General features: G+C 62.4%; 1 protein-coding gene across 7 annotated transcripts in view; it reads right to left on the bottom strand.

Moving 5' to 3' along the window:
* TSNARE1 (t-SNARE domain containing 1) overlaps positions 1–12,393 on the bottom strand; it is a 95,854-nt gene that overhangs the window by 57,347 nt on the left and 26,114 nt on the right. For all 7 annotated transcript variants that reach the window (XM_039232956.1, XM_039232957.1, XM_039232959.1 and 4 more), the window contains exon 2: positions 3,791–3,915. In XM_039232956.1, coding sequence (XP_039088887.1) covers positions 3,791–3,878 — 88 coding nt within the window. In that variant the 5' untranslated portion in view covers positions 3,879–3,915. The remainder of the gene's footprint in view (positions 1–3,790; positions 3,916–12,393) is intronic.

The following is a 12,393-nucleotide window of genomic DNA, read 5'->3' as shown; positions in this document are numbered from 1 at the left end:
CCTCCAGGAAGCCCTCCCAGACTGCTGCACCCTCTGCTGGAGACCAGTACCGAGTTCAATACTTTAAATGTTCCAGATCTGTCTTTGAATCACAATTACTCTAAGAGGTGACCCCAGGCAAAGACGACAGCCCCTAGAGAAGGGCCCTCAGGTGCAGCCTACAGACCAGGCCAGGCCTTCCGCAGTGTCACGCGTCTGCAGCAAACAACGTACAGAAATGGAGAGGAAGGCCTTAGGGACGTTTACGGCAGTTCAAAACCACGCTGGCACCCAAGCATGCGGCTGTTCTGGCATGAAAACGTTGGTCCGTGGCATCTGGGCAGCGAAAATAAATCTAAAACCCGGCTCCCGGCCGCAGCGTTGAGGGGCAGTGGCTCCGGGCACCTGGGTGCCTCCTCCCGCTCCCCGGCCCCCCCAGGCTCCCTGCACGGGGCTGGCCCTCAGCAGAGATACTTAGTTTCCTCCCTGGTCACCCTCATGGCTCAGACACACTTCCTGGCCGCGTTTCGCTGGAACCTGTCGGCCCGAAGACACGCCTTATAAAAACATCTTTACACCTCTGAGAGACGTGCCCTTCAATCCGTGGCACCTTGAGTCAGTGAGGGGGTGCGTGCAGGCTGGGGCCACACATACCAGAGCCCGGGGCCATCTACGTGACCCTGTTCTCTCTGGGGCTCTCTCTGAAAAGACAGTTTCCAGGGAGCAACTCCAGAAGGCGCTGGCTGACCTCAGCACGCCGCCCGCCTCCCTGAGGCCCAGGGGACACGGCCTGTCCTGGGCCAGTCCCAGCTCGGATCTCCTGAAGGGGCGGCTCCTCCCCGGAAATGGCCTGGAACTTGCATCTCCCCAAAGGAGGGACAGCAAAGGACACTATGTCCTCGGGGAGGGGGGACACTGCAGCCCAGCGTGAGGGGGACAGAAGGACTTTACCAAGCCATCCCCCTGGGACCCCACCTGAAGGGGAGAGGTCTCCAGGCAGCAAGGACCCAAAGCCCGCAGGCAGCGCGTGGGCCCCCCCAGCCAGCCTGGGGGGGACACCCCTGGGGAGGAGCTCCCACCGCTCCAGGAAGGTGGCCTTGGCCTCAGCACCAGCGCCATCAGGGAAAGGATGGGGGACGGCAGGGTGGCAGCCGGCTCACTCGGGTGAGGCCCCCAGGAACAGAGCACCGCGGCACAGCCCGTTCCCGAGTCAGAGTGAGAGAACTCTCCTCCATGCCTGGGGAGGCGGACACGGCCCCGATGGTCACAACCCGTGCGAGAGAGGCGGGGCCCAGGGCTCCCACGCAGGCGTCCCAGTGGGTCTGGCTACGAGCCGCCAGCACAGGGCCCATCTCCCATGCACCCTCCCTCTTCCTGAAGGGTGTCGTGGGAGCCTGCGGGGCGGGTCCTCTCCCTGGGTCCCAGCCAGGCGCCGCTACAGGCGCTCGTGCCACAGAGGTGTGTAAGGAGGAGGTACACACTGCCCAGAGACCGTCAGCTTCGGGCCCCGCAGAGCCCTGCTGTGGGTGGTGGGGAGACCCGAGGCCCAGCTGGCAGCCCCTATCACCAGCCGATGACCTCGCTACGCAGCCATCTGGTCACGGCAAGTCCAGGCCCTGCTGGCTCCGCGTGGTCCTCCAACCCCTGTGGAGGGGTCCGTGTAGTCTGCCCTCCGGAATCACAGAGCCCTTGAACTTGAGGGGTCTGGAGAACACACGCAGTTACGGGGAGAAGCTGTAAGCAGCCGACTGTGAGGCAACGGCAAGTGTCATCCGTAACAACGACATCCGCTGGTGAGCGCCATCGCTGGGGGGGGGGGGGTGGGACGTGCACAGCTAGAAGACTCCGGACACGTCTCTGCCTCCGCAGTCAGCACACCCGTCCCCACGTGTGGACATGCACAGAGGCCTCCCAGCGACCTTCAGCCGATGCTACGACCTCACCACGGCCGACGTGGGCTACGCCCCCACCCAGTCCCCCTCGGCGGGTCCTCCGCCCGCCAGTGCTGACTTAGCTGACTGAGCCTCCCAGGCTCCTCCTGCTTTTTTAAAAAACCACTTACCATGTATGTGAACGAGCAACAAAGATTTGGAACACATACTATTCACATCGGTACCGCTGCCACTGCAGCAAAAATACGTTTTTGTTAAAACTAACTTCGTAAAAGATACGCAAGATCTTCACAGTAAAAGTCGTAAGATTTCACTGAATGATACGAAAGAAGATCCCAGAAAGAGGACGGCGCACACACTCGCGGCCTGCAAGCCCACGGGCCACGAAAGCCCAGGCCTCACCTGCACCCTGAGTCAGCGCAGCACGCGCACGGCGGCCCCGCCACTGCTCTGCACCCGGGAAGCCGTCTAAAGTTTATGTTTAAGAGCAAAGGGGCAGAAACACCGGAGCAATGTCTGAGGAAAAGCAAGTCAAGCAACTTCTGTAAAAAACAGCAAAAACTGTAACCGTCAAAACTAAGGCAGAATTATGCCCAGAAAGAGGAAACCTGACCAAGGGAACCCACGCGGGAATGGGCACAGGGCCTGGCTCCGCGGGTCTGCGGGAAAGGGTGGCATCTTCGGCGACTAGTCCCAGGAGGAGAGAAACAGCATCAAGGCCGCACCCCCTCCCCCACCCATCGCTGGGGGCACAAGTTCAGGGGCGTGAAAGACTCACCCAGGAAAACCAGTCTCATCAGCTTCAGGGGAAAGGAAGCCGTAGTGGATGGAGCTGGGATTTGTCCCACTGAACAAAGATGCACAGGTGACAGTGACCCCCGGCAGGCTCAGGCGCCCTGCCACCCACGCCCGCCCAGCAGGCGCCACAGCGAGAAGCCGGCCCGAGCCGGGCAGAGACGCGTAGGGCAAGCGGACGGCGGGTCCTGTCCAAACGCATACGGGGCCCTCCCAAATCAGCAAGAACACGGCAAACCCATGAGAAGAGTACACGGAAGGAGTGACCAGCTGGAGACAGAATGGGTCCCTCCCAGCGGCCACCAGAGAAAGGGGATTAAAGCCGCAAGAGACTACTCCCCACCCACAGACTGCAAATAGTCACCGTCACCACCGGCCACTCAGGGTGACGAGGACGGGGTGCCAAGGGCACTGGGGCGGCACCGCGACAGCGCCCAAAACAGCCGGGCACAGCGGCCCTCACACGTGGGCACGCACGGGGACCACGCAGCCACGGAGAAGGACACGGCAAGGGGAAGCTACGTCCGCCGTCAGGGACTCAGGAGCAGAGCCGGCGAACTGCAGAAAGATACAAACCGTACGGGTCCACGAACAAAGTTCTGGGCTGTGTGAAGGCAGCAGGGGCCCTGTGGGGACACACACACACTGACAGACACACACGGACACACACGTGCGTGCGTGCATACGTGCATAAGCAAAACTCAGAAAAAGAGCAAGGAAGCCGGGAGCACAGCATCAGAGTGAGGGTGCTGGGCTGGCACGAGGGGACTCGGGAGCCCATGAAGCGGGCCCTGCTCTGCCCGCCACCTGCTGCACGGAGCACAGACCAGACTAGGTCATCCACCCGCTCGGCCGTTGGCCGGGTACCCCAGGGACCCCCTGACCAGCTCTGCGCACCTGTTGAGTGCCAGCCTGGGGCCACAATGGCCCCAGACACCAGGTCTGCCCCCGCGGCGGTTGCCTCTCCCAGTGCAGTCTCTCCTGGTGCCGAGCCCCCTGCCCCAGCCCCTAGCCACAGGCAGGGCCGCCCCCACAGCCCGCCACCCCGCCACCATCCCGACACAGCAGAGACCGCCCACTGCCAACCCCGCCACCTTCCCAATGCCTAGAGCCACTGTCATTACCTAGGGGCTGACAGCCTTGTCTGGAGGGTCCCCCCAAAGGGCTCTGGCTCCCCAGGCCACTACTGCCAGCGATGGATCCGTAGGACATCTTTGCACAGAGAGCAGGGCCACTGCTTCCCACGGAGCTGGAGGAGACAAAGAGCAGGTCAGGAGGGAGGAGAGGAGTTAGCGCTCAGGGTCACTCGGGCCCTGCTGCCCAGCCCAGCAGCCTGGTTCCACACTGTCCCACTCCCCCCCTCGCCTGCGTCTCAGTTCAGCTGGGCTCCGCCCAGCCCAGGGTGCAGGGGCCCACCGAGCCCCTTCCAGGTGCCTGTCTGTCCCCTGTCCTCAGAAAGAGGAAGCTGTCCCCTGCACAAGCCCAGCCATGCCAGGCTGAGGACCCACGGGGCTTGTGTACCCGCCTCAGGCTCCAGCTCAGTCCTCCTGGGCCTCAGGGCACGGCGGGAGGGCTGCGGCGAGGCTGCCTGGGCCGGACCCACCTCAGCACGTGCTATCTGGGACGGGACACTGACCCTCTGTGGGCTCAGCGTCCCCATCTGTAAGATCAGGGTGACGCGAGGCCCTGGGCCCCAGGCCCGCAGTGAGCAGTGAGGAACACACGCACTGACACACACTTTCACAGCTCTCTCGGAACACAATCGCCTATACCTCCGCCCGGACACAACACCAGCCGTCCCGGATGCAGGGACTTGACCCCTGCCCACCCGATCTGCTCCTCCGGTGACCCTCAACTCCAGGACGGCAGGGGACACACCTCCAGACATGCCCCCCCCCCCGGGAGGACGGCGGAGGGGACACCTCCAGATATGAGCCCCCCCCGGGACCCTGCAGCAGCATCGGCTTCCTGGGCACCCTCGCACATGCCGCGTGCACGCAGAGACCCACTGTGACCCACAGAGCGCTCCCAACAGGCCGGGCTGCCTGCACATCGCAGCCACTACTCCACAGCCCCGGACGAAAGCCCAGGCGACAAGGCAGGACCTGCGAGCTCACAGGCGGCAAGGGACAGCCCCAAGCTCCTGGGGTCAGCGGGCACCCTCGGAGCAGCTGCTGAGCCGTCAGGCCAGCCAGGGCCCCTCCAGCCAGGAACCACCCCGCACCCCAGAGGGCCTGGTCTACGGGGAGGACATCTACCATACTATGTGTCAGAATTAAAACAAAGTTTTAAAAATAATATTGATTCATTTTAGAATAATAGTAAATCCGGGACCTGTTAAATAAATACGTAACTTTATGAAACACAACTGCATTTGCCCGAACAGAACAGCCTGGCGGGAAGAGAGGGCTGCCCGACTCCTGGCTGGTCTGCAGGTGGCTCGGCAAGCACGCTGGGTCTCACGGCTGCTTGTGGCTGCGACACGACACTGGTCACAGCGGGTGACGAAATCTGGCCCCAAAGGGCAGCTGTCAGAGGGGCCTGGGGACCCCGCACTTGCTCCAAGGAGCCCCGGCCTCGGACCCCGGACGCCTGCCCAGGTCACCACTGGCCTTCACTTCCTGGACGCCTCCAGAGGGGAGACGGGCCACGGCGGGGACGAGCCAGCAGCAAGAGAGAACGCAGGGGTGTCCACCAGCCTGGAGGAGAGGTCTTGGCGTGCTCGCTCGCCGGCACCCGACGGCCCAGGCCGCATGGGAACCCATCAGATGTGGATGCACGGGACACAGCCTGGAGGAGGCGGCGCTGGGAAGAGCAGCGGATGGGGAAACGGCGCACTGGCGCCCGGAGCACCGAGAGCGCACACACGCCCCTGCGTGCCTCCGCAGGTTTGCACGCCATCTTCACGAGCAGCTGGGAGGACCCCCCACCACTGCTCAGGCTGCAGACAAGGGTACTGAGGCACAGATGGTAAGGCGCCCAAGGCCACACAGCTGGCAGAGAAGGGTTTCGGATCTCACAGGGCGACCCCGGTGCCCCTGATCTCCCCACGTGGCCTCCCCAAGAGCAAATCCAGGCCACCATCCCTGCAGACAGGAGGCACCCCCCAAAGCCCCACAGGACACTGTCTCGGCGCCCAGGGCACATCAAGGTGCTGAGGACACCACGGCACCCAAGTGCAGTGCTCAGCGGAAAGGCGCTGGGGCGGCATGGGAGATGCCCGCCCAGGAAGCAGAAGAAAAGACAAACTGGGACTGGGGGCCAGGATGGGCCCTGCTCCTACATCCGAGGGACAGGAATCGTGGGGACAGAGCAAACCAAGGGAAAGGGATGAGTGACTCAGAAACTCAAGGCAAAACTGAGTGGGGCACCATGCAGTGTGGCTGGGCAGCCCGCCTGAGCCATGAGGACAGAACCCGAAACCACGGCGGCCCCCTGAGGACACAGAAGACACTTCCTGACACGGCACAGGCCCTTCCCTGCCCTTCCTGGGAGAGAACAAGAGTCCACACTCCACCTAAGACAGAGAACCCAGGAAAACAGGCATGACTGCCTGCGGCACAAGCCAGGGTCCTGGGGCAACGGACAGAGGCCAGGTGCTCTAGCTTGGCCAGGGGTCAGGGGGACGACTGGCTGCGGGCAGCAGAAGATTCCAGAGAGACTTCCCTGGGAAGGTGCAATCACGACCGTGGCATCTGGACACAGCCGAGCCCCAGGGAAACATGATGAGTGAGAAACAAGGGCGGTCCCGTGTCACGGAGCCTCAGCCCCAAGACGGCAGTTAGGAAAGGCCTCATTCGCCTGCCAGTGAGACCCAGCATGGAGCCATGCTGGGGGAGGGCAGGCGTGTGCGCACACTCGAGTGTGCGCACACAGGTGCGTGCGTGTCTGTGTGCTCAAGCCTGTGTGCACAGGTGTGTGCGTGCCTGCGTGTGAGTTCACACACGCGTGTGAAAAGACACTTCAATCCTCATCTTGCGAGACGGTAAGTAAACCACCATCGAAAACGATGAAGTAGTGGACTCAGAGAGGAAAATGGAGCCACGTTTTTCTAAAATAATCACATAAGGCTTATTGTTTCCCCAAACTTTCTACACGTATAACCTAAAATATTAAAGCTTCATTTTTAAGGTTCCAACGAGATCATCGTCCAGAGAGAGGAGTTCGGAAACGGCGGCTGCGGGGTGTCTGCCTTGAGCAGGCGACCCAGGCAGGGCCAGCACTTCCTTCAGATGCCTGGACGGCGACCCGAGTCATCAGGCTGTCCTGGGGCTGCGAGGCCCAGGCAGGCACTGGGCACTGTGTCCAGTGAAGAGTGCGGGCCCAGCCGCGGGGACATGAGCATCTGTCAGGAGTCAGCCAGAATGTCCGATGGAGAGGGCTCCCACGGGCAGGCTTGGGGACCTGGGGGCATGGCCCCCCAGAGGAAGCAGCTCAAGAGGGGTACGAGCCGGCATGGGGAGGACCGGGCTGGAAGGGAGGGGCGGCCCGCACACAGGAGAGCCCAGGGCCCACCGGAGGAAGTGAAAGAGGCTACAGGAGGTGGGGAGGGGGGGCAGCACAGGGACCCCCAGCCCAAGCCCACAATGTGCCAGCACAGGGAGGGCAGCGAAAGGACAGAGGGGCAGAGCCCCCAGCACCACTGATGCGGGCCAGGGGTGCTGCCCTCGGCTGCATCCGGGCAAGTGAGGGCAACCAACGGCCCGTCCATGGAGGCAGGAAACAGAAAAGACCATCTGGCTCGTGAACTCATTTTGCTGGGCATCGCCTGGAACGTGTGCCACCAGCGTATGCCTACCAGGTAGGGGTGAGGCTGCCTCACTGCTGGGGCCACCCGGGGGCACCGCAGCCTGAGGACCAGGAACACCCAACACCAGTGCCCGTCCTTGGCCCACCGCTCTGGCCCCTGGGGGACCCGGAACCCAGCAGGCCCATCCCCCATGGCTGGGGGACAGCAAGGGGCTGTGGGCACACACTCAGGTCCCCCAGGCACCCTGCGCCCGGGCTGCGCCATCGGCTCCCCCATGCCGCTCCCACTCACCCCCACCCGCAGCCAGTTCAGCCCCGACTTTCAAGGGCCAAGGGCAGGCCAGGGCAGCGCTGGAGCCAGACGGGGAGGGGGAGCAGCTGGACAAAGGCCGTGGTGGCCACCGGTGTCCCCAGGAGGGCGGAAGCGGCAGCACGGCCAATGGGAGGGCCAGGGAGGAGGGGGTGCTGACAGGCTGCAGTGCCCAGGACGGCCCCGGACGGCCTTGGAGCTGCCAGGGGCCACGGGGACACGGTCTCCTCCCAAGCAGGCCCCCCGCCAAGCGGCTTCCTTGAGCCACAGGCTCCTGGGGCCCCACGCGCCCGGGGCTGGCGCCAGGCTCCTCGCCAGCAGCCTGAGGAAGCCATCTGTCCTCGCACTGCCCGGATCCTGCCTTTAGGGCAGCAGAGGAAGCGGGGGTGCCAGGGAACGCCCCGGGAACTTGGCCCTGCCCCCAACACAAAGCCCCCAGGCCCTGGGGGAGAGAACGGATGGACAGCGGGACGCCCTGGACCCTGGTCGAGAGATCACCGGACACAGCTCCAGGCTGGGCTCCAACGGCCTGGACTAAGGGCCAGGAAGGGCCGCCTATGCCCCGGATGGGCTCCCGAGCCGGACACGACCTCTGCCTGCAGCTTCCACCCATCGGCCTGGGGCATCAGAGGCAGCGGATCCCCGAGATCACGGCCGACCTTGCTGGCAGCAGAGAAAGGACAGTATTTTCTAGATGGGGAGTGGGGGGGCCCTCAAGCTGAAGGGGACCCTAAGGATGGAGAGCAGGGGTCCATTTTCTCAACGGTGAAATGGGCGGCTGTCCAGCCCTCAGTGGACTAAGTGAGTTCATCCCTGGGTCTCCATTCGCTGGACCTCTGGCCACACTGTGCCGGGGACACGGTGCGCTCAGCACCCACAGGGGCCCTGCCTGCGGGGCCTCGTGATCCAGCTGGGCACAGACAAGGAAGGAGGCCGGGGACCCTGCCTCACCCCCACCCAGACCTCGCCCTGCTGACAGCCCTGGGGACCTGGCCCTCAGGCCTGCGCTCTGGCCCTGGGCGCTTCCTTCACCCGAGTCTCTGCTCCTCTCTACCCTGTATCGATCCCAGGGCCCACTCTTGGGAGCCCTCCCTTGCCCTTCTTCCCCACCCCCGCACAACCACTACCCTGGTTAATCCACCCTTCCTGGCAAGACTGCACCCACCCTCCCCTGGGGGACCCAAGTGGGTGACAGGCCACAGCGGCACCAGGAACCCCGGCCCTTCCTGGACACGCGGCGAGCCCTTCTCTGGGCCCACTGCCGGGCTGAGGGACAGGACACAGACCACAACCAGAAACGTACCCAACACAGCAGCAAACAGGCACTGGCCGTCCTGCATGCCTGCCGGGCAAGGGGAGGCTTCCTGGAGGAGGCGGGGCTGGCGGAAGAAGAGCGTGGTACCTGGCCATCCAGAAGGAGAGCCAGCCTGAGGCCTCCCCCCACTGCCCAGGTCATCCTACTGCCCACCACCTTCCGATCTCCTGGTGGCACCGCCCCGCGCTCCAGGGAGCCAGGAGCCCCAGGGTGGTGTTGCCTAGAAACCACAGCACCGCCCCCGGGGAGGGCAAGGCGGGAGGCAACGGTGATGTGGGGCAGCCCAGGCCGCGGACGGCCGCGGGGCCAGGAGGACACCGTGAGTCAGCCCAGGGGAGAGCGCCAGGCTGGACCGCCACCATCTGCACCAGCGCTTCCCTGACGGGCTGCTACCCACAGGCCCCCCAAAATGGTCCCGCCACAGCAATGCGCCCTCACGGGTGCTGTGAAAGCCCAACCAGCTCGAGGGCCCCGGACGGAGCCAGGACGTCACCAGGCCAGGCCACCAGCACACCCGGCCCGAGACAGGAATGTCACGCAGATGACATCTGAGATGCGTCTGGAGCCACAGGCGGCCTCGCCTGGGGACAGACATCTACCACGGGCCTGGAGGGGGACGGGGGGTCGCTTGGGCTGGGGACTCCCCATCTATCGCAAACCCCAAGCTTTGAGATGAGAACACTGAACTCACGAAGAGAAAGTGACCTATCCCAAACCACAGACAGGCAGGACCTGGGGGCCGGCCGCGGATCCCGGCACTCTCTCCCGGCAGCGGGCCCAGGGGCAGGAGGAGGTCACCTGCCCCTGGGCCTGTGTCACCCCTGCCCGGCCCCCTCCCCTCCCCTCCCCTCCCCAGGCAGCACGACTCGACCGGGAGTCACCCGCGCGGACTCGAATGCACAGACGGAACAGACACAGGGGTGTGCAGGTCGATGTCACCAGGCGCACGGACCTGTGAGAGACGCGCGTTACTCCCTCGCTTTCTCTCCGCACGGCGGGGGGCACGGCCAGCACCCTGACTGCGATGCTAAACACACTCTTCCCCACAAGGAACCCAGAGCCCCCCGAGCCACGCTGACTCGGGCTGGCGCAGCGCAGGAGCAGACACGCCGAGAGGGGGGCGCTCCTCGACAGCGCGAAGGGCTCAGAGGCAGGTGGGGACGCCGCAAAAGGGCGTAGGAACCGCCGTGAAGGGGCGTCACCGCCAGAACCGCAACGACCGGAGCCCCAAGACAGGGGACATAATGAAGGATTACAGTCGGTGAACAAAATGAAGATCCACGGGTCCACACGGTGACAAGTAAATGAGGGAAGAAAGGAGAGCCGATGACGCGGGGGGAGTGGTGGCGGGAGCGTGTCCAGGGTGGGGGGCGGCGTCTGACAGCGAGGGTATTCACACAGGCGCCAGCACCGGCCCCGGAGCACGGTACTTAAAAATGGAAAAGCTGTACCTTCTCAGAGGCAGCTGGCAGGCGTCCCCTTAACCAAATGACCTAAGCGAACACGGTCACCGCGCCTCCGGACCCCGGGCACAGGAGCACGCGACACTTCCGCCAGCCTCCCGCCGAGACCTAGGGCCGTGAGAAACGGGAGAAACGGAGAAAGGACCGGAGAGGCCACGTGCACGAGAGCCGACCTGCCGTCCGCACAGACGCGATCTGGGGACACGGAGACCGAGGGAGCGTCCCAGGGCACGGAGGCTGAGGCGCGTCACCGCTAACGCCCCGTGAGACGGTGCTATTAGGACGAGTCACAAGCTCTGCCCTGACGGACACGAGCAAGTCCCTGGGAGGAGAGCCGCGTCCGTGCTACTTTCCCGACTGGGACGGCCGCGCGGCGGCTGCGTAAGAGACGGTGTGCCTGGGGGCCAGGAGCGTCGTGTGTGCGCCTCACCCATCACGCGGTCCAGAAGGAACACGTACGCGCGCGTGCACACACGCACACGCACACGGAAGGACAAAGCCAACGTGGGGAAGGGCGCTGTGAGGCACACTGGGTGACTGTTCATCTGGCGACTCGTCTTTAACCTAGAATTACTGTGCCCCAAAACATGAAGTTACAAATAAAACCAGGGGCGCCTGGGGGGCCCAGTCCACTAAGCGTCCCACTTCAGCTCAGGTCACGATCTCACATTCTTGGGTTCGAGGCCTGTGTCAGGCTCTGTGCTGACAGCTCAGAGTCTGGAGCTGCTTCAGATTCTGTGTCGTCTTCTCTCTCTGCCCTTCCCCTGCTCTCTCGCTCTCTCTCTCTCTCTCTCTCTCTCTCTCTCTCTCTCTCAAAAATAAATAAATGTTAAAAACAGAAAGAAAGAGAATGAGAGAGAGAAAAAAAGAAGAAAGAAAGAGGAGCCCACCTGCGTGAGCAAAGAAACACACTGTGTCCAGTCAGGCACTTGAGGCTGTGGGAACCAAGGCACTGGCATCCACGCGACACACATTTTAAATGTTTCCTAAAACCAAGAAGCCCCTCCCATTTTAAGCACAATCCTTTTAACAACTCTTAGGGGGGGAAAAGGAAAAATACAAACAAAAATTAAGAAACTTCTAAAAAAGAACCAAACAGTGAAAACAAACTGAATTCTTAGTTTAAGAGTTTAGAAACAGCCACGCACTGGCCCACGCACGGCCACCTCAGGGACGATTACTGGATGCCCGCCGTGCACCGCGTCCCGAGGGCAGAGAAGATGCGCCAGGAATGACGCCGACTCCCGCGGTGCCCGTCCGTGTCCCTGCGGCTCGCAGCTGTCCTGTTACCACAGGCCCGGGGCGCTCACGCACAGGGGAGGCCACGGCAAGAGTCCCACGGAGACGTGCAGCCATCCCTGACAGCCGCCCGCGCCTGCATTTCCTTTCCCGTGAGCTTGGTGGACGCTTTCCACGTCACGTAAGCTAACGTCAGTCTGACTTTCTGTTATTTGCAGCCCCACATGTGTTAACTAATACATCTACTCTTTTAAAAAAGTAAGTTAAAAAAGCAATAAGATGATTCAAAAAAACCAAAGGAACAACATAAATAAAACCAATTTTAATGAGGTAAGAAATAGAAAAATAGTAGATGCGACTTATAAATCAAAATCCTGTTTTCTAGAAAACACTGACAGGGGCGCCTGGGTGGCTTAGTCGGTTAAGCGTCCGACTTTCGCTTAGGTCATGATCTCGCGGTTCGTGGGTTCGAGCCCCGCGTCGGGTTCTGTGCTGACTGCCAGCTCGGAGCTTGAAGCCTGTTTCAGAGTCTGTATCTCCCTCTCTCCCTGACCCTCCCCTGCTCATGCCGTCTCTCTCTCTCTCTCCTAGAAATAAATAAAAAATATTAAAAAAAAAAAAAAAAAAAAAAAAACCAAAAAAAAAAAACAT

Source organism: Hyaena hyaena, unplaced genomic scaffold, assembly GCF_003009895.1.
Source record: "Hyaena hyaena isolate Hyena2069 unplaced genomic scaffold, ASM300989v1 scaffold_69, whole genome shotgun sequence".
NCBI lineage: Eukaryota > Metazoa > Chordata > Mammalia > Carnivora > Hyaenidae > Hyaena > Hyaena hyaena.
This window is presented reverse-complemented; position numbering and strand designations above follow the sequence as displayed.